General features: G+C 46.6%; 1 protein-coding gene across 3 annotated transcripts; it reads left to right on the forward strand.

Moving 5' to 3' along the window:
* Nucleotides 1-2564: 2564 nt before the first annotated feature.
* On the forward strand, nucleotides 2565-20985 carry Zbtb43 (zinc finger and BTB domain containing 43). 3 transcript variants are annotated; one of them, XM_028756996.1, is made up of 3 exons: nucleotides 2565-2687; nucleotides 6841-6901; nucleotides 16195-20985. In XM_028756996.1, exon 3 carries the CDS (start codon nucleotides 16218-16220, stop codon nucleotides 17619-17621), a length of 1404 nt encoding a protein of 467 aa, XP_028612829.1. In that variant the 5' UTR covers nucleotides 2565-2687; nucleotides 6841-6901; nucleotides 16195-16217; the 3' UTR covers nucleotides 17622-20985. The 3 variants fall into 3 exon arrangements, with proteins under 3 accessions (XP_028612829.1, XP_028612830.1, XP_028612831.1); XM_028756997.1 differs by having other exon boundaries at nucleotides 2609-2687; nucleotides 6778-6901; XM_028756998.1 differs by lacking the exon at nucleotides 6841-6901 and having other exon boundaries at nucleotides 2624-2687.
* Nucleotides 20986-22004: the final 1019 nt, after the last annotated feature.

Here is a 22004-nt window from a genome sequence, read left to right on the forward strand (position 1 = left end):
TTTTTTTTGGTTTTTCGAGACAGGGTTTCTCTGTGTAGCCCTGACTGTCCTGGAACTCACTCTGTAGACCAGGCTGGCCTCGAACTCAGAAATCCGCCTGCCTCTGCCTCCCAAGTGCTGGGATTAAAGGCGTGCGCCACCACTGCCCGCCCCTAACTTTCTTCTCAAGTGCCTCTCTGTCTCTTAAAGTCTGTCTTTAAAATATCTTTTAATAACTACTCTGGGGCCAGTGAGATGAGTCATCAAGTAAAGCCACCAAACCTGATGACTGGAGTTCAATCTGGGAGACCCTCATGGAAGAAGGAGACAACCAGCTTTCATAAGTTGTCCTCTGACCCCAGCCCCACACCATGACACAGGCACTCACACACATAAACATGCAATAAATGATGTTAAAGAAAATAAATGTTATTTAAAATAAATAAATAAAATAAATAAATGTTAAAGAAAAAATGTCTTTTAGTCGGGTTCAAGGTAGGTGTTCCAGCCTCCCCTCCCTCCTTTCTTTCTTTTCTTTTTTTTTTTAAAACCAATTAAGACACAAGACCTCCAGCAGTGCTGCCAAGAATTCCCCCAGGAACTATGAGGTCAAATAAAAACAGCCTGTTGGGGAGCAGCTGTGGCTCTTTGAACCTGGGGAAGCTACATGACTAAGACTTGTCCCAAACCATCTTGGTCGTCTCATGATCAGCTGGCGGTGCTGGATCAGGCATTGCCTGTGATCAATTTCTTGCCACAAGTAGACAAAAGAGAATGAACACATAGAGGTCACCGCGGGAGGATTTGGAGAAAGTGTTTTTGAGTGTCGAGTTGGATATACTCCTTAAATGATCCACCACCGGCTCCAAGCACACCTCAAGCTGGGAACTTCAAGCATCATTAAAGGCGCACCATATGACAAGGACTAAAGCAGGCAAAGCAAGAAGACTGAGACAGAGTGTAGCTTTCCAGATGACGCCAAGCAGCTGCCCCAATTCTTAACTGCTTTACCATCAGATTTGTTGGAGTTTTATTTTGTTTTGCTTCTTTGAGACAAGATCTCACTACACAGTTCAGGTTGACTCAAAACTATCTACGTAGCCCAAGTCGGCTTCATATTCGAGCTTATCCTCCAAGCCATCTCTCTAGCCCTAGTTTTTTTTTTTAAGATTTATTTATTTTATGTATACGAGTACTTTATTGACTTGTATGCCTGCATGCCAGAAGAGGACATCATATTCCAGTATGAATGGTTGTGAGCCACCATGTGCATTCTGGGAAATGAACTCAGGACCTCAGGAAGAGCAGTCAATGCTCTTAACCTCCGAGGCATCTCTCCAGCCCCAGCCCCAATTTTTATTTTTAATATACATGTGTATTTGCATTTCTGTTCATGCCGATGTGGATATACAGATGTATGGGTGCTTGTGTAGATCAAAGGCTAACTCCTAGCGTCATTATCAATAATGCCATCTACTCCTTTTCGGCAGGTTCCCTGTTCTGAAACTCACCGATCCCTGCCTCCGCAGCACTGGCATTAAAATCCTGCCATCACACCTGCTGTTTTTATATGGTTCTGGGGACTGAATTCAAGTCTCAAGTTTGCGATGCTTTGCAACGAATTTACCAATTGAGCCATTCCTTTAATTCACACATTTTCCCCCTAGCAAGATATTCTGCACCTGTTCCCAGTTCTGTGCTTCGGTATTTGTTTTCTTCCCGTTTTGTTTTCCCGAACTTTTTTATTTTTATTTTAATTTTTTTAATGTGTATGCGTGTTTTGCCTGCAAACGTGTCTGGGTACTGTTTCCGGCGTCGGTGGAGCCCGGAAGAGGGAGACAGATGCCCTGGAACTGGAGTTAAGGAGGCTGTGAGCCACCATTTGGGTGCTGGGAATTGAACCCAGGTCCTCTGGAAGAGAAACAGGCGATCTTAACCACTGGGTCATTTCTCCAGCCTCCCAGAATTTCTCTGAATAATTCTCTTGGAGAGTCCCAGCCTCCTCTCTGAATACGTCTGAGTTCCAGAGCCCAAGAAGTAGGCGCGCACCTCTGGGAAACTGTCTGACCTAAGACATAGAACATGTATGTGGTCCAGCCGGAGTATCCACCCTACACCAACTAAGGAGACACATCCTTGCAATCCTGATACTCAACAGATGCAGATACGAGTGGATTTAAGTCCACCTTAAGCTACACAGTGAGTTCAAAGCCATCTTGAAATTTTATTACTTTTTTGGGGGGGAGAGGGTGGTGGTGAGGGGTTAAGCGTTCGTTTACCATACTTCGCCTGTTGAGGTTAGTGTATAACTTGCAAGAGTCAGTCTTCCACCATGGTTTCCAGAGATAGAAGCCAGGCCATAAGGCCTGGCGACAAGCGCCTTTTCACGCTGACCTGTCTCTTAAATCCAAAGAGCTATGAACTGGAAATTAGATCGTTTTTTGAGACCATTGCGCAGGCGCCAGCCCCCTGAGCCTGCCCTCTTGAAGACCCGCCCCGAAAGGACTCCTGGAGCATGCGCACACCACAGAGTCGCCGACACGCCTCCGGAAGCACTGGCAGTTTCGGGGGCGGGATCAGAAAGCGTATCCGAGGGGCGAGAGGCTCGGGCGGAAGTTGTCCCCGCGGTGGCGGCTGAGAATAAGGCCTTCGTACGGCAACGGGGACGCTCCGGTAGGCTGGAGCTACGGGCACGGAGCCGTCTTGAGGTACGGCAGGGTGGGGAGGCTGGGCGCTCGCGCGAGAGGTCGCGGTCGGGGTCACGAGTGTCCGCGACACGGGACACTGCACTCCCTCCGACGGCGGTGATGCGGGACGGCGCGAGTGACTCCGAAGCCCCGGCGCTCCGGCTTTGAGTCCTGCGGCCTCTCGGGCGACCTCCTGGCCAAGGTCACCCTGCAGCAGGTGCACGGCAGGCTGGAGCGCTTGGAGAATCCGCCCCCGGGGCGACCTCGGGGTCGAGTCACCCACGCGCGAACCGACGCCGCGAAGGAGAACCTCACTGCTCTGATTTTCGCCTCTTTGTCAGACCGTTGTCACCTGTTTTTGTCCTCACCTGGCCTCTTGTCAGCTGGAGTTTACACTTTGCATCTCTGGTGCTGACAGCCTTTGGACTTTGTTTTTACCTCTGTCTCCTCATTGCTTCAGTGTTTTTTGACCCTACTTCTGCCCCCTCGGGATGCCCTCTGGTTGAGCCCGAATGTCACACCAACTTCTTGGCCATTTGTCTGTTTTTCAATCTCTATCTATCTATCTATCTGCCAATGTTGTGTTCTTGTTTCTCTCCCTCCCAACTGGGTTTGTTTAGGCAGGGCGGGCCTTGCCTGGACCTCTGAGCCATGGAGGTGACTCATGACCCTGTGAAACTCCCCTGCCCGGGCAACATTACCGGTGGCCTGATTACAGTCTGGTTTCAGTTCTGACAAGTGTCACCAAACCTAACAAAGTGTCAGGAGCTACTGGCCTTCACAGTGAAGGCACATCTCGGGATCTAGGCAGTTTAATGAATCTTGAACTTCTCTTCCCAGTGGTTTGCACTGGTCTCCACAACTCTCTGCTCTTTCCAGGAACCCCAGGTGGCCTCCGGGGCTGTTTGGAACTACCCTGTTTAATCAGGCCAGCATCTACAGGCTTAGGAAGGACCAGACTTCTTCCATCTGCCTTTAGACCTTTAACTTAGCACAGTAGCAGAGTTTCTAGGAGCAGCTTAGTGAAGAACTTAGAAACCTAATAGGAATTCATTCCCTGCTTGTTTCCAAAGTACTCTCTGAGAAGGAGACGCTGTAGGGACGAACACTGAAACTTTTGGAGTGGAGTATCTGGAATAGACAGGACGTGAAACATAATTTATCAAGTGCTAGAGTCGAGTAGGCTGCTGTTCAGTGGAAACAGAGTTTTAAGAGATGTTAAGAAGATTCTAGAAATGGTTTGTGCACAACAGTGTGAATGATGTAGTGTCAACATGGCTAACTGTGGTTTGGAACGTTTAGTTGAATCCCTTGTAGTGATGAAGCCAGGCCTTCACGGCAGCTGAGGCAGGTTCGGCTGCCGTTAGAGAGCGGATTGGGACCCTGAGTTATTTGAATTCTTGCGGCAGCAGTTTTCCACCTCCCTCCCTCCTGGCCCCTTTGGAGTCAATGCAGAGATCTACTGAGGGGCAACTTGAAACACATTTGCTTTGACATGCGAAGAGCTTGTACAGCTGGAAAAATACTCCTTTATTAGAGTAGAAATGGTCTGTTCTTTTTTCATAGGCAAGGCCTTTTTGGGTTTTGGGGTTTTTGTTCGTTTTTTCTGTTTTATAACCTTACTTGCCTTTAAGGTCATTTTTCTTTTTTTTTTTTAACTTCTGAAAGTAATTTAACTTTTATTTATTTATTATATGTAAGTACACTGCAGCTGTCTTCAGACACCCCACAAGAGGGTATCAGATATCATTACAGATGGTTGTGAGCCACCATGTTGGTTGCTGGGATTTGAACTCATGACCTCTGGAAGTGCAGTCAGTGCTCTTAACCACTGAGCCATCTCACCAGCCCCAAGGTCATTTTTCAAGCTTTTTGTTGTTGTTGTTGTTGTTGTTGTTGTTGTTTATTTGTTTGGTTGGTCAATTGGTTAGTTTGGTTTTGGTTTTTGGTTTGAGACAGAGTTTCTCTGTGTAGCCCTGGCTGTCCTGGAACTCTTTCTGTAGACCAGGCTGGTCTTGAACTCAGAGATCTGCCTCCCAAGTGCTGGGAATAAAGACCTGTGCCACCATGCCTGGCCTTGTTTTGTTTTGTTTCGTTTTCGTTTCGTTTTGTTTTGTTTTTGAGACAAGATCTCTCTATACAGACAGGCTGGCCTCAAACTCTGAGATGCTCCTGCCTCTACCTCCTGAGTGCTGGGATTAAAGACGTTTGCCAAGGTGCCGGGCTTCAAACTTTGTAATATGACTAACAGTTGACTTACTATTGTATTTCGTTGACTCTTAGATGCCATCAAGTGTTTTCTGTTTCACCAAGAAAAGAAACACTGCCTGGAGTGGAATTTATTCCCAGCACTTGGACTTATTTATCCTAATTAAAAACACTTTGAATAAAGTGTTTAAAGAATAAAATCTGTGCACACTGTATTGGTCTTAGAACCGGAAAAGCATAAACAAAGATCCATCAGTTAAAGTGCCCAGGAAACGGCTTTCTGAAATGTTCCAAGTCCCATTCTTTTGAATACAGTCTGCTTCAGAGTTGCATCCATAGTTCTTCCAAGTGGAGTCACCCTTTGTGTCATCAGAAACATTCATCTTGCCAGGAGTGCTTTAGTCATGACCTCAGTAGCCACAGCTGTTAAAACTGCAACATACATCCTGTCTGGTGTAGCCCAAGGTAGCTCCCTGAACTCCGATCCTCCTACTTTCACCTCCCAAGAGCTGGGTTTTCTGTATGGGCTGCCAGCTCCAGCTGACATTCCAAACTGTAAGGAAATGAATGTTCCTACTGGGCTGCTTAGCTAACCCAGTTAGCTCACCAGACCCCTCAGAGTGGGACTCAAAATTCTTACAGACTTAGACAACATGCTGCCTCAGTTTTCTTCCCTAGCAGAAATCCCTTCCAGGGGTGTAACACATGTCACTAACAGTAAACTGAGGGAAATAAGTGTCCTTAGACTCAGCTGCTTTAAAGACAGTGGGGCCTGACCAGAACACTCTGACCCAGTATTGGGGTTTTTGGGAAAGGGGAACAAATGGGTGGGCCGCCTGGAAAGCCAGTGGGGAATGGAGGCCAGAGTTGGATGGGGAGGAAACAGTAACAGGGTGGAGGGTCCTGGGAAGCAACCTATTTCAGGGAGCTTTCTCCAGGGTCTCCACACCATCATGAAAGGTTTAGAGATGAAGGGGGCCACTGAGGCAGATTATTCTTTGGGGTAACATATTCTAAAAGAGTGATGAACTACACAGGTAATGTAGACACTAGCGTGGCAGGGGCTGAGGAGAGCATGAGAACCATGGCAGACAGTCCCTTAGTGGTGTGAGGAGGAAGGAAGGAGATGGACAAGTTTCTCGTTGGCTCTGCAGTTGGTTGATGCTGGGTTAACGGATGAGTAGTCACTTGTAAGTAATCAGTAAGCATCTTTCCTGACCGGCCATTCTTGGGTTTGACCAGACAGGAAGGCAAGAATCTATAGAAACACATCACTTTAGTTCAGGAATTGTCACACAGTACAAAATGGCCTGGCCCTGCTCACACTGCCTTGACAGCCTGGGTTTGATCCCTAGCACCCAAGGTGGAAGGAGAGGACAAGTTGTCTTCTTACCTCCATGTGTGCTGTGTGCCAGCTCCAAGGCTGACACAACACAGGAAAACAAGTTAAAGTGTAATAAAACTTTTTAAAAAATACTACAGAAACAGAAGCCAAGAGCTTCTAGAATGAAAATTCCTAATTAAGATTTTTGCTTTGATAGAGTCTTACTGGGTAGCTCAGGCTGGCCCTTGCATTCTGGGATTACTTTGACTGGCCAGCAGCAGCCTTAATCATTGTCTGCCTCTCATGCTGTTCATCAGGGAAGCACATGTACACACAGGTTCCCTTTTTAATAAGATTTATTTTCATTTGCATATGTGAGTATGTGCATGTATGCCATGTGTATCGGATACCTCCAGAGGCTAGAAGTCCCCTGAAGCTGGAGTTATAGGCAGTTGTGAGTCATTTGACATGAGTCCTGGGAACTGAACTCAGGTCCTCTGAAAGAGCAGCAAGAACTCTTAACCAGTGAGCATTCTCAAACCCAGCACCTTAAGTTTTCAATGTGATTTTTCCTTTCAGAAATGAGTGTGATTTAATTTAAAGCAAAACTGAGAAATGCATTCTCTGTCTGTATCCATTCAGACTACTCTTTGATGGCCATGGCATAAGGAACATTATCCTGGGAACACAGCTTTGCTCTTGGGTAAGCTACACATTTACTTAAAATGTATTTTTAGGACTGTATGTTGTAATAATTTTCTATCAGCAAAAACAATATAGTTCTTCAAGGTGTTTTCTTTAATTTAAAAATGTGTTTGTTTGTATGTGGGGATGTTTTGTCTCCATGTGGGCCTGTACAGCATATATGTGCCTGGTGTTCACAGAGGCCAGAAATGGGCATCAGATCACCTAGGACTGGAAATGATTGAGAGTTGACATGTAGGTGCTGGGAATCGAACCTGGGTCCTCTGAAAGAGCAGCCAGTGCTCGTAGCCATTCTCTAACCCCTTGCCAAGATTTTTTTGGGCTAGATCAGATGATTCCTCTGAAGAGAAAATACTGTACATTTTAAGGCTTCTCGCTGTAGTACTTTACATTAACAAGGTCCTTCATTTCAGAGAGAAGTTTCTGCCAAGTGATTTTTTATTTTTAACTTAGAAAACTATTCATTAGAGTTAGAGTTAAACTTCTGAGGTCTCCCCATCTCCCACCCCAGACTGCTACTGTGGCCTGAGCAGGTCTTGTCACGTGAGCTTCCGCTTGCTCTCTGAACCCAGTAGGAGGTTGAGGCTCTTGGGTCCTGGCTTACCCGCTGTTTTGTAGATGCGAGGCATTTGACAAACAAGAAGAATTTTGGGAGGTGCAGGGTGTTGGTATTTTCTACATTTGTGCAGGCTTTAAATTTCCTAAAGCAACATTTCCTGTGCTTACTTGTGCCTTCTACAGTGAGTATGCAAATCACCATATGCTCTGATTAAAGACATCCCTGTAGGGCTTCAGTACAGGAGTTGGTAGGTCTGCCTCCCAGTTTCCTCGCTGTCTCTGCTCTTTTAGGGTGTTTAGTCCCTATTGAAATGGTGTCTGAGATTTGATACATAATTTTCTTAGCTGAAGAATAAATAGTGTCTACTGCTCAGCTCATAAGCATGGAGAGGTGATAGAGGCAGTCTGTTTCAAGGGAGTCTCCAATACAAGGCCCTTTGCCTTCTGCATTATTTTGATTTTATTTTAATTTTTATTACACTTTTATTTTCTTTGTATGTGCATGGGCCTGTGCATACCACATGTGGAAGTCAGAAGACAATTTGGGAAAGCCAGTTCTCCATCCACCATGTGAGTCTAGGGGTTGAACCCAGGCTTGGCATCAGGCCCCATTACTCACTGAGCCCTTTCACCAGCTGCTATCTTCCGCTTTTAAAAGCCTTATAATAGCAGCTGGGTGCTGGTGGTACACATCTTTAATGCCTGCACCCCATCTCTCAGACTCTGACTGGCCTGGATATGTGCTTTGGTATTAAGTCTCACCACTTCTAGTAGATGACCTTGGGCAAATGGGTTGGCCTCTTGGTCTTGCCACAGTAGCTATGAAGGGTTGTTGCAAGCAGGACCAAATGAGGTAGAGATTGTCAAGTGCTATGTATGCAGAGTCTGGTACAGTGTCTGTGTGAAATATTCTATACACAAGCTGCTTCTCTGTCTGTGGAGTCCACCCTTCACAGACTGAAAAGGTTTAGGAAGGGCCAGAGAGGTGGCTCAGTGACTCAGAGCGCATCCTTCTCTTGAAGAGAGAGAGAGGATCAGGCCCCAGCACCCGTGTTGGGTAGCTGCCTGGGACTTCTAGGATCTAGTACCAGCTTCTGGCCTCCAAAGGCACCTGCATTCACATGTACAAACCTACCCATAGATACATGGACACATAGTCTATAATACAATAATAAATCTTTTTTTAAAAGAAGGTAACTATTGCTCGTGCACAGACTTTCTTGCTGTCCCCTAAGCAGTGCAGTCTGACACTGTTTACACAGCCTGTCAGGAAGTATGAATTATCTTGAGATGGTTCAAAATATTCTTGAAGACATGAGCAGGCGGCATGTGAATATGCATTGTTTTCTTCAGGGGACTTGAGCAGCCGCAGAGTTTTGATATTTGAGGGGTAGTCCTAGAACCAGCTTCCACAAACACTGTGAGACAACCGTGTTTGTGTACATACTTATGTATGCATAAATGGTAAGATTTGTCCTAGTCACCCAGTGTTGCATTAACCTTTCCTAGGGAGATGCAAACAACGTTTATTCATCCCAGATAGGGCAACAAGGACAGAGCAAAGTACGATTCCACCAAAGTCCAACTTGTCCAACCAGTGAGTGTATCTGGCTTGCTTACAGAGTGTGGGTGAGGGGCTGCTTACAGGACATGGGTAAGCTCTACTCCAGCATGGCCGATAACTTCTAGGAAGCAGCCTTATGGAGTTCCCTCTCACCTCCTATAGTTCATTTGGGGAGTAAGGGGTGGGGGCATGAGGGAGAAGTAGCAGAAGTCCCTCGATGGTCCTGGACCCTCCCTCATTCATGTGCTAGAGAGTGTCAGCAGCTCCCTAACCATAATCCTACTTGTCAGTGTGTTGATAGCTATGGCTACCCAGCCAAGGTATTTCCTACAAAATGGTAAAACAGTGTACAGTACCCAGTCACAAATCTGCACAGTTGGCATTGGCAGTTGGGTGTGGTGGCATGCACCTGTAATCCCAGCACTCAGGATGCTGAGGTGGGAGGATCGGGAGTGTGAAAGCAAAACTGAGCAAATGTTTTCAAAAAGAAACAACTGAACATTGGCACCTCAGTTTACCTTGCATTATTGTGTAAAATAATTTAATAAAAACAGTTTATGGGCTGGAGATGAAGCCTACAGCTGCTTGCCTAACGTGAAGCCCTGGGCTTAGCCCTGCTATCTTAAACCTACTGAGCATTCCAAGGCCTTTTTTAGTATATTCATGTATTTACGCACATCCTTCTCTACAACTGAACTGTAGAATTTCTGATCTCCGTACAAGTTCTTTTTTAGGCTGGAGTGGGGTTGAGACAAGGTTTCTCTGTCCTATATTTGCTTTATAGATCAGGCTAGCCTCAAATCACGAAGATCTGCCTGCATCTGCTGGGACTGCCAGGACTGAAGCTGTACCTCGGCCTTTGTGGCTGGCAAGACACTCAGTTGTTAACCACGCCCTGCCTTTCTCTACCTCTAGCTTCTGACAGCCACTGATCCACTTTTGTGTCTTGAACTGTCTTATAATGGGATGTTAGAGATGTGAACTTTTGAGTTAGCTCTCCCCCTCCTGTTCCTACACTCTCCTTTTCTCCTGCCCTCCTCCTCCCCTGTCCTTCCTCTCCCCCACTAACCTCTTCCTCCTTCTTTCTCTTGTTCTTTATTATGCTGATTGTAAAAAATCCCAGCGCTTGCTGCATGCTGGGCCAGCAGCTTTCTTTGCTCTGGCTTCTTCCCAGAGTTCACGGCCCTCCAGATTACCAAATTCTTTCTTCCTGCCAGGTAATCTTTTCGATGGGATGTGCTGTATTCTTGTAGTTGTTCTTCAACACACACTTTTATTGTTTTAATTGTTTCTGCTTTGGGCTTTTTGTATGATGCTGTTAACGGACGTATGAGCTTTGGGTGGACATCGTGTTCTCTTCTGTTGAGTATGCCTAAGAGTAGAATTGCTGGTCTGTATCCTTGTTTGTCTGAGAAACTTCCAACCCCCTTCCTCAGCTTTTATACTATCCATGCCTACCAGCAGTGCGTGTAGGGTTCTGTTCTCCACAGGACACTACTGACAGTTGTTAATATCTCTTTATTTTCATGCCGTTTTAGTGGGTGAGAAAGGGACCCTTATAATTTTCATTGTTTAGGGGCTGGGGAGGTGTGCTAGGCTTGGAACCAGGTATCTGGCACATGGCAGGCAGGCACTCTGCTGTTGCCAAGTGCTGTTCATGAGGGTCTTGCTCTATGGAGAAATGCCTTTTGGAATCTTTATTCTTTTTACCTGGCTTTGTTGCACTCAGTTGAGGTTATCATAGTAATATGATATGCAAATACTGATTGTCTGTAGTCTCTCTCTCTCTTTGATGGCACCACTATGGCTCACTGCCCACCCCACCCCCAATTCATTAAATCCCATCACTGTTTTCCAGATGTACTATTTTTATTTCTCAAACCTAGACTACGTTTGATAAGGCCTTGCAGTTAGCCCCAGCTTCAGACTTCCTCCAGCCTTAGACCAACAACACATTAACCTCACCACACCTAATCTGAGGTACTTGGTGCTGCCTCAGCTCTCAGGTTTAACACTGAGGTTCAGTGTTGTAGTATCATTTCATTCTGTTGCCATGATAAAACCCTGTCTAAATGTAACTTGGGAAGAAAGCTTACACTACCAGGTCACACCCTGACCAGGAAGGGAACACAGGGTAGGAACCATGGAAAACTGCTTATGCTTATTGGCTCACTCTCCGGCTCCACTGGCTTCTGCTCTGTAGTTACTTAAGCAGCCCAAGACTTTTCTGCCTAGGGATGCTGCCACCTACAGCAATTAGTAATCCAAGCACTTCCCCACAGCCGAAGGCCAATCTGATTCAGGTATTGCCTCTCTAGGTTGCAGACACAATAAAACCTAACTAGGACATGGCCTCTAGCAAACAGGATGAAATGTTACTACTTCTCTGAAGATCCGTGCTGCTCTGCCAGGATTGCCAGGGGCAGGAATTTGAGTTGCTAGTCAAGGGTATCTGATATCTAAAAGCCTGTGGCTCACAGCTCGGGGATCTTGGAGTTACGCTCATGTTTCATATTACTTGGATGATTTTAGTAAGTGCCTGCTATGTGAGAAAAATGCAAGCCTGTCTTGATGTCTGGTGCCTCAGACTTCATAGAGACAGCACCTATGTGCAACCCCGCCCCCCTGGCTTCTTCCGAAGGTGTTTCGGGCTTTGCCTTGAATGACTGTTGGAGTGTTTGTCTCCTCTGCCAGGTTATAACCCTGTAAGAATGGCAGTACTCTTCTTGATGGTCTTCGTCACCCATACTTTGCATGCAACTGCTTTATTGGCTTATAAGTGAATCTTGGAAACAGCAGCTATAGTTTAAACAAACTATAGCCACTTTTGAGTGTGTTTACAAGTTCAGAGATAACGGAGCCAAGCCACATCCATCCATCAGTGACAAGGTCAGGTACCACCTTGACACAGCTAAACATGCATGCCCTATCTCACACTCATGTCTGCCCTCTCTGGTAAAATATGTGATCTTCAGGGTTTTTTTGTTTTGTTTTTTGTTTTTTTCAAGACAGAGTTTCTCTGTGTAGTCCTGGCTGTCCTGGAACTCACTCTGTAGACCAGGCTAGCCTTAAACTCAGAAATCCGCCTGCCTCTGCCTCCCAAGTGCTGGGATTAAAGGCGTGTGCCACCACAGCCTGGCTTTTTTTTTTTTTTTTTTTTTTTTTTTGGTGTGATCTTCAGTTAACTGTTAGTTATTCTAGGTGTCTCACTATGAACCCAAGTAGGCCTCACAGTCCTACCTAGGCTTCTGTGCTGAGCTTACAGGTGTACCCCTCTGTGCCCAACTTTGAATTAACTGTGAGCTCAGATGCAGTAACTACGACATCGAACGAAGTAGAACCAACACTCCAGCCATCCAACAGGGGTTCCAGTTTCCTTTAGCAGACTCTGTCTCCTTGATGAAAGAATTTTAAGGCAATCCAGGAAGCTCAAGGAACCTTTTACTAGAATGGGTGGAAACAAGACAGGTAGACTGAGCCTCGGGAGCTGCTGGAAGGATGATGATGAAGAAGAAAGAAAAAGAGGATGGGTAAAGAAGCTTAGGATCAGAACAAGCATGCTTTGATTTAGGTAAGAGACAGAAAGGTAGAAAAGTAGACTGTTGGAAAGTCTGCAAGCTGTAGCTACAGCGAGGGAGGAGCTTTTGTGCTGTGTGTGTGTATTGTCTCAATAAAGGGTAATTATTCTTCCCATCTCCTTAGCATATCTTAAAGGGTATCCGCTTCCCTGCAGTGGTGATCTCCGGACAAACCCACTCAGATTGACTATTAAAGGAAGGGACAGTAGTGTATCATGTTTAGAACGTCTTGTCTCTACCCATGGCCTGGGTTTTATATTGTTTTAATCCAGAGGTAGTAGCTAAACCCCCAATAACCTCCACTCCTCTTTCATAGGGTGTTTTATTTTATTTTTTTATTTTTTTATTTTTTTTTGTTTTTGTTTTTCGAGACAGGGTTTCTCTGTGTAGCCCTGGCTGTCCTGGAACTCACTCTGTAGACCAGGCTGGCCTCGAACTCAGAAATCCTCCTGCCTCTGCCTCCCAAGTGCTGGGATTAAAGGCGTGCACCACCACTGCCCGGCCTCATAGGGTGTTTTAAACCTGAAGGAGGGTCAGTTGTGGTACTTCCCTATCGTAAAGTCCGGATATTCTCAGCGTGGTCCAGAGCTGATCTTGAAGGGAGTCTGTCCTCCAAGTAGCAATTCTGTGATCACAAAACAGCTATTGTGATACTGCACTCCCGCTTCTGTTGGAGCATTGTTCTTACCCTTTCCAAACCAGAGTTCTACCGTGGGGAGAAATACCTAGAGGCTCTCCACCCAGATGCTGCTCTCATAGTTCACATAGACACCTGTCCACATGTACATTCATGGTCCACTTCCCTTTTACAGACTAGGCACCGAAACAGCTTTATGCTCTGTTATTATGCAATGTTTTGGGATAATAAAACCATAAAGCAGTGCTCTGTCCAAAAAAGCATGGTTTTATCTAAACATTAATGACTGGCCTAGCATTCTAGTCTCCTTGGAGGAGGCAGGGTGATAGGAAAAACCCTGTGGCCTTTGGAGTTAACACTGACCTGGTTTTATATCTCTACTTAGTTAAAACAAGCTTTTAACTTTAGGAAAGCTTGAAATAACTGAACATAAGAACAGCAAGCCCTAGGCTGGAGAGATGGCTCAGCGATTAAGAGCACTGACTGCTCTTCTGGAGGTCATGAGTTCAAATCCCAGTAACCACATGGTGACTCACAACCATCCGTAATGAGATCTGATGCCCTTTTATGGGGTATCTGAAGACAGCTACAGTGTACTTACATATAATAAATAAATAAATAAATAAATAAATAAATAAATACCTTTTAAAAAAAAGGAACAGCAAGCCCTGCATTTGCAGAATAATTGGAAGGCTAAGGGAGGGGACTGGTCTGGAGCTCAGTGGCAGAGGAGGAAAAGGGGAGAGCCAGGCCTGGTGGTGCACTCCTTTAGTCCTAGCACCCAGGAGGCAGAGGCAGGCAGAGCTCTGTGCTTTTGATGCCAGTCTGGTCTACAGAGCTTCAGGTTAGCCAGGACTACAGGGGGAGAGAGGTAGGGAAATGAGAGAGAGTGAGATGCCAGACTTGTTAAGAGCAAGTGATTGTTAAGAACACTTCAGTTTCTTCACTTGTCATCTCTTATCTCTCAAGTATGACTTCTGAAAACCTGAAGGATGATACAAGGATTATAAGGAAGATTTTTAAGAACTACTGTAAGTGATGGCTCAGTTGGTGAACTGCCCAGCAAACATGAGGACCCGCGTTCAATCCCTCACACTTACATAAACAGCTAGAGTGGTGTTGTGTGCTTGCAGTTCCAGCACTGGGGAGGCAGACAGGCTGGATCTTTTGGAACTGGATGGCTAGCCAGTCTGGAGGTTGTTTTAACATCACAAGTGGAAGCCCCAGAGAAACCGATTAATGCTGACCTCTGGTCTGCCTGAATATAGGGTCCTACCTCCACACACTCACATTAAAAAATAATCATATAAATTAAGTTACTTAAAGAAGAATGGCTTTTGAGCTTTGTTTGAGTTGTCTGGCTCTTTATATGTTACTTAGAAAGCTTGGTATTTATTGATGATTGGTTTATAGTAGTAGATCAAGGTGATACCTGGTGATAGATGGTAGGGGGGTAGGAAGAGTGTATGCTCATGTGTGCACTCACGTGTGGAAGCCAACAATTGATTTCAAGTGTCGTCTTTGGTCACTCTCAACTGCATGTTGAACATTCCCTCACTTTTCCAGGAGCTCACCCATTTCACCAGTCCAGCCAGCTTGCTCCAGAGATCCATCTCCACTAGAATTCCAGGCGGCCACCACACTCAACCTAGCATTTACATGGGTGCTGGGGGTCTGAACGCCCAGCCTCATACTTTACAGAGGAGTACTTTCCCTCTCTGAGCCATCTCCCCAGCCTTTACTCTAGGTGTTCCTGTGTACTTTAATATACTGCAGAGTCAGGGGCACCAGCAGGACTTGGAGACAAGGGAGCCAGTCTGTGTGGAACTGTCTCATGCAGTATCCACTGGATGTTTCCAGCAGCAGCAGCAGCAGCAGCAGCAGCACGGGCTGTCCTTACTGTTTTCTAAGTCTAGTAGCAACTTCCTAGTAGGTCTGTAAGTCTTTCAGCAGTATAGAAACAACCAGATAGAAACCTCGTTTTGCTCATGTCAGAAGCCCTCATCTCCATGACCCCAAGAATGACCTGCACCGCTCAACAGAAGTAGGATTTCCTAGTGCTAAAAGACTGAGTCTGTTACTTTCCTACTGTGATGCAGCACCAGCTCCCTCAGTTCTTCTTGAACTTGAGTCCTGTGGTCCCTTTTTGTGTCTATACATGCGCACACGTACAAGCTTGAACAAAAGGGAGTCATGGGTCATTCTTTTGTCCTCTGCTTTATTTTTTGAACTTGGAGCTAACTGAATTGTCTAAAGTGGCTGGCCAAGAGCTGGGGTGAAGGGATCTTCCTATCTTCACCCTGAAGCATTAGGGATTGCATCCATCAGCTGCCATACCCATCCTTTTACCTGGGCCCTGGGGAACCAAGCACTTGTCCTGTGCTTATGGGACTGATCTGATTCATTCCTGTCAAATAACCTTTGCATGGGCATTTCTGTCTTTCCACAATTCATTCAGTTCTTTTTTTTTTTTCCTTTTCTTTTGGAGTGTACATGGAAGCGGAGCTTAGAGAGCCGTACATGCTATCTACCCCAAGCTACAACCACCCTCCCATAGTACTGTTGTTCCTTCCTCTAGCTTTGGTAAATGTGGGGAGTCCAGGGATTATAGTTGAGTTATTTTGATAAGATTTGTGTTTGTTTTAATTAGCAATATTTTGTTTTGCTGAAAGAATTTTTGTGCCTGGAGATATATTCACTGAAAATTCTGTCTTCTCACAGACAAGGCAAAATAGAAAGTTCCTGTGTGTGGGGGAGGGGGGGTGGCTCTGACTTTGGGAACCCTTAGCTCCTACAGGCTGATCTCAGGGGACTGACGCCCATGGGTGAGTGCTCAGAGGCAAGGGGACTTGATGGAACTTGGGGACTTGTCTTAGTGTTTTTAGTGCTGGGCAAGGACGGTAGATGGGCTTCTTCAAGGCTGGGGTTGGTACTGACTTTCCTTTCTCTTGCAGCACTAAACAAGATTGGTGATGAAATGGAGCCTGGAACGAACTCTTTTCAAGTAGAGTTTCCAGATTTTTCCAGCACCATTCTGCAGAAACTAAACCAGCAGCGCCAGCAAGGACAGTTATGTGACGTCTCCATTGTTGTCCAAGGCCACATTTTCCAGGCACACAAAGCCGTTCTTGCTGCCAGTTCTCCCTACTTTTGTGACCAAGTACTCCTGAAAAACAGTAGGAGAATTGTTTTGCCTGATGTGATGAACCCAAGAGTGTTTGAGAACATTCTCTTGTTCAGCTACACAGGACGCCTTGTCATGCCCGCTGCAGAGATCGTTAGTTACTTGACGGCAGCCAGCTTCCTCCAGATGTGGCACGTGGTAGATAAGTGCACTGAGGTTCTGGAGGGGAACCCCACCGTCCTGTGTCAGAAGCTCCAGCACGCCAGTGACCACCAGTCTCCCAGCAGCAGTAACTACAACGGTCTGGTGGAGACCTTTGAGCTGGGCTCTGGGGGCCACACAGACTTCCCCAAAGCCCAGGAACTGAGGGACGGCGAGAATGAAGAGGAGAGTACCAAAGACGAGCTGTCATCTCAGGTCACCGAGCACGAGTATTTGCCCAGTAACTCATCCACGGAGCATGACCGGCTGAGCACTGAGATGGCCAGCCAGGATGGGGAGGAGGGGACCAATGACAGTGCCGAGTTCCACTACACCCGGCCTCTGTATAGCAAGCCCAGCATCATGGCTCATAGACGCTGGATCCATGTGAAGCCTGAGCGCCTGGAACAGGCGTGGGATGGCATGGATGTGCACGCAGCCTACGATGAACACCAGGTCACCGAGTCTGTCAATACCATGCAGACGGATCATGGGACCCAGCCTTCAGGAGCAGAGGAGGAGTTCCAAATTGTGGAGAAGAAAGTGGAAGTAGAGTTTGACGAGCAAGCAGAGGGCAGCAGCTATGATGAGCAGGTGGACTTCTACGGCTCCTCCATGGAAGAGTTCTCTGGAGAAAAGTCGAGTGGGAATCTCATTGGACACAAACAGGAGGCTGGCCTTGCCGCAGGCTACAGTGAGAATATAGAAATGGCCATGGGGATAAAGGAAGAGGCATCTCACTTAGGATTCTCAGCCACCGACAAGCTGTATCCTTGTCAGTGTGGAAAAAGTTTCACGCACAAAAGTCAGCGAGATCGACACATGAGCATGCACCTCGGTCTTCGCCCGTATGGCTGTAGTGTCTGTGGTAAGAAATTCAAAATGAAGCACCATCTCGTGGGCCACATGAAAATTCATACAGGCATAAAGCCCTATGAGTGTAATATCTGTGCAAAGAGATTTATGTGGAGGGACAGTTTCCACAGGCATGTGACTTCTTGTACCAAGTCCTATGAAGCTGCAAAGGCTGAGCAGAATACAACTGAGGCTAACTAAAAATAGGGTCTGGCCCTTGAGTGGCATACACAAAAATAAACTATGGTAATTAATGCAAATCTGGGCACAGATGATGCGTGCCACTTGCTATTATGAGAGAGGCTTAAAAAAAAGGAAGATATTTCTGAAAGACCAGCTCTAAGTAGGCCAATTAAAAGATTTAATTTCTCAAATCTATATGTTCTCATCCTGGCCTAGAATGGATGATGGGGATAAGTTCACCCAGTGCCCAGCTGGCAAGACAGCCCTTCCAGCCAGCAGTGGTTAAGGCAGGAGGACTGGGTGGTAGAATCTAACCCACTAGTCCTGCCCAGGTGGCAGTGGCTGACTGTCACCATTGTCCCGAGGTCTTGTTGCATTTTGTTCTCTCCTGGTAGCTGCAGGGCTTCTGGGCTTTGCTTTGGTAGCTGCATCACTGGATGGATGCTGCTCCCCTCACGGCTACAGCAGGGACTCCTGGGCTGAGCCGTGAGCAGAGCTCTTTTGTCTACTTTCATCCGTTCTAAAGGTTCCAGCTAAAGCCATGGCGTTGTTAGACGGAACTTCTGAGTCCAAAGCAGGAGACACTTTCACCGTGCTGCAGACTCTGGATAAGGCACAGTTTTATGTTTAATTCTAATTGGTTAAATCTATGGGTGCCAGAGATAAGTGTTTCTAGTTGGTGTGTTGTCCTAAGCTTCCTTCATTTATTGGCAGGAGGCAACCAGTTTGCAATGATGCGTGACAGTACTGGCTAGCAGTGACCTGTGGCTCCCCTGCCTTAGATCATGGTGCTTCCCAACAAAGGCAGCCAGGGACCACAGCTCATGAGACTGAGCCAGAATGCATGGCTCAGAGTTCCCTGTGAGCAAGACATTCCCATACGTGAGAGGCAGCAACTTATAAACAGTAGACTTGAGAAAAGGAATCTTAAAAACACTGGTGTGAGGAGTGCTGTTTGAGAGGTGCGCTCACAGTATTCTCAGCTCTTTGTGAGAGCTGGGGCGTGGCTTCAAAGGGGAAAGGAGCCCTACACTAAGCAACGTCATTTACAGAAAGCTGTCTTTACAAGTCCCAGTAGTTTATGCACACTCGCGTGCGAACGTGCGCACACACATGCACACACACCACCCCCATCACCACCACCTCATTCTGAAAGGACAAGGCTGCCCTTGAGGTCTGTTCTGCATGGTCATATGTTTTAGGTTGGCAAGAAAGCTTGTGTGGAGAAAGCTTTTCAGTACATGGCAGGCCTGATGAGGCTGTGGCTGGGTGGGGGTCTAGTGTGCTTTCCTTTACTGGAGTAATACACTGAGCACAGCAGCTTAGGGAGGTTTATGTCAGCTCACACTACCATCATTGAGGAAACTCATGGCAGGAACTTGAATATTGATAGTCCAGACAGTTGGCCAGACATGCCCACAGGCCACTCCCTGAACTGAGACTCCCACTGACTCTAGGCTGTGTCAGAGCTAGCTAGACAGTAGGGCAGGGTGTTGCTCCTGTATCATCTGTTTTATTCTTAAAGTTTGGCTTTCTCTAACATGACAGACATTTCTGGCAAAAGCCTCTGATCTTAAGGCTCTGACACGAAGGATGTACCTTTAACCTTTTTCTGGAAAGAAAGAAAATATGGACTCGACAGTAAACGTTTATGATCAAGATTACAAAACAGGGATCTAGTTATAAACACTGTATCAGTCTTGGCATATAAAAGCACTTTGTATTATTATAAGTATAGATGTAGGTTTTTTTTTTTTAACCTAGAAACTAGATATTACCTCCTAGTGGTTTGCTACATTCAGATGATCTCCCAGTGTCTGCCAGTCAGCAGCCCTCCTCGTCCCTGAGAAGTGAATAGAGACGTACAGTCACACTCATGTGCCTCCTACTCTTTACACATGAGAGGCCAGTGGGTTTAGGGGTGACCCTGAGCTGGGTGAGGGCAAAGTGGTTTGGCTTCTTAATATTTCTACACTGAGGCAGTTAAGCCATTCTCTTGTCAGAAGTAACCCTCATGTTCACGCCTTCTGCCTGTTGAACAGATCCATGAGCTGTCTCCCCTTTGCAGTCTGTTCGTACAAGAGCTGAGACCCTTGCAGGGCAGGGGGTAAAAGAAACACTATAGGGACACCCTGGTCCTTGGGTTGTACTGAGTCAGTAACCCTTGTCGTGATGCTGACAAAGCTTTTGTTTGGTTGGAATGTGGCAGACCCTGTGAGAAGGTGGGGTGTCTGAGGTCCAGAAGGTTAAGATGAAGCTTCTGACCTCCCTTTCCCATTAGAGAGCCTGTCTGGGAGCCTGCCCTGTTACAGTACTTGTCTCTCCCTCTCCACTGCTTGACTCGTGGTGGGCAGCACTGTCCAGTGTTTCAGAGATTCCATCAGTGGCTCTCCAGCACGCGTATGTCTCCACTCTTAGCCTTGGCTGGGTTTCTACAGTCCTCATACAAAGGGCTTCAAGGCCCTGCTGGTTGAATTTCATAATCTGCAGGCACCATGCCTTCAGTCCTGGAGACAGATGTCACAGGAGCTCCTCCTGTGCCCTGGCCCATGACCTAGGATTTCTGTTCTCACCCCCTCCGCCCACATTCTTCGAGCCTACCCTAAAGGCTGCCCTCCATTTCAGGACACATTTCCTGAACTCCTCTGACCCTGGGCAGGCTTTTAGCTGTTGGGAAAGCTGCTTGCTACAGTGGGTGGCATACCCTGAGAAGTTGAGGAACATTCTTGGAAAGGTGTACTGGGGCCCCAAGGTCGGGGTGGAGCTTTGCCTCGCCCACAGATGTGGTTGCTCCCTGTATTCTCAGATACTTTGGGAATGCTGAGGACCTTGGGCCAGGCTGCCCTTGGCCTCCTGGGATCTAGACTGCTTTGACTGGTAAACTGACTTTAACCGGTGAATCCTGGGTTGCTTTGCGTTTTGTTTTTCTTTTCTCTCTCTCTATTTACATATTTAAAGGTACTAGTTTGCAAACCTACTGATAGTGCCCTGTGGGAAGATGCTGGAACACCATTTGCAAATGTGATTTTTTTTTTCTTTTTAAATGTTGCTTGAAGCCTGTGTCATGTCAGTTGCTGCTGCTCCTTTTCTTTTTATGAGGTTCCCAATGTTTCTTCTGAAAATTATTTTATTTATGCAAGTCAGGTACCGCTTAGGCCACAGACCCATGGGATGATAGGCAGACTGTCGTTAGGTGCATATCATGGATACTTGTGACCCATATGTGTTTTAGAAGTTAAATAGTTCTTCCTAGAATTGCTGTCTTCAGTGTACAGCGTGGTTTTAATTGAATGTTACTGTTTAATATTTTCTTCTTATAGAAGAGACCATGTCCTTTTGTATGACAAGTTTTAATAAATGTTACCTGTCCATTTTGTACAAAGTCGTATTGTTTTCACTCACGCCTTGGTTCTGGCTTTTGTAGTCTGATATTAAAGTTGTGTCACCGCCTTTCGATACATAAAGACTACTGCAGGAGCTTCAAGTGCCTGATCTCAGGAACGGGTGCTGATGGTTATCTCATCCAAACCTACCTGCCAAGACTGTCAGCAATTTCGAATTTAGACTGTAGGATATTCTGAGTGTTCCCTGGTTCTATCCTCTCCCTGGGAAGAGGTTGACTGGCCACTTGGCCTTTGGCTTGTGGTCAGGAGCCATCAGAGATGCTGGGTGGGAAGAGTGTGATGGAGAAGCTGGGGGACTTTATACCTGGCTCCCTCTAGGTGCAGGTTGGCAGCGGACAGCTGCCCCTTCTAAGGCCACAGCTCCAGACAACTGAGGCTTGGTACCACACCCTCTCCTTGTCCCTTCAGCTCCAGACAGGACTAGTCTCCCTGCTTTTTGCCAGCCCTCTGGTGCTTCACCACCCTGCCGTCTGTTTCTCAGTAGGACCTCTGCTGATACCTCACAAGTCCTCATTTCACAGGACAGCAGTTGGATGGCACGGTGGAGTGGTGCCAAGACTCAAGAGTAGGCCAGTGTGGTTGCCACACACACTAGTGGGCTCCTCTGCTCTGTAATGTCCCCATATGCCTCAGTCAACTCTGCATCCCTTCTCCCCAAACAGCCCAGCCCTGGAAAGGCAGCAGCCTGCTTCAGAGGCCCCACATACTTCCTAACAACAGCTCATTACCACAGACACTGCTTGTTTTAGCCCATCTTCCCACACAAACCTTCTGTTACCACTGTTTGTTGTGAGCCACCCCCCACTCCCCGCCGCCCTGTTGCTGATTTTAAAGCCAGCTCCAGATTGCCTAGACTCAGCCGTCTCTAGGTGGGGAAGTCCTCCAGAAGACCCTGTCTAGCCTCCTTTTGAGGTAAAGGCCTATCCATTCTGGCCATGAGCAAACAGCATCTACATCATGGTGACTCCTCTGGTCCCCTTGCCACCCCTTCCATGAG

This window comes from Grammomys surdaster, unplaced genomic scaffold (genome assembly GCF_004785775.1).
Source record: "Grammomys surdaster isolate TR1022 unplaced genomic scaffold, NIH_TR_1.0 126133, whole genome shotgun sequence".
NCBI classification, from domain to species: domain Eukaryota; kingdom Metazoa; phylum Chordata; class Mammalia; order Rodentia; family Muridae; genus Grammomys; species Grammomys surdaster.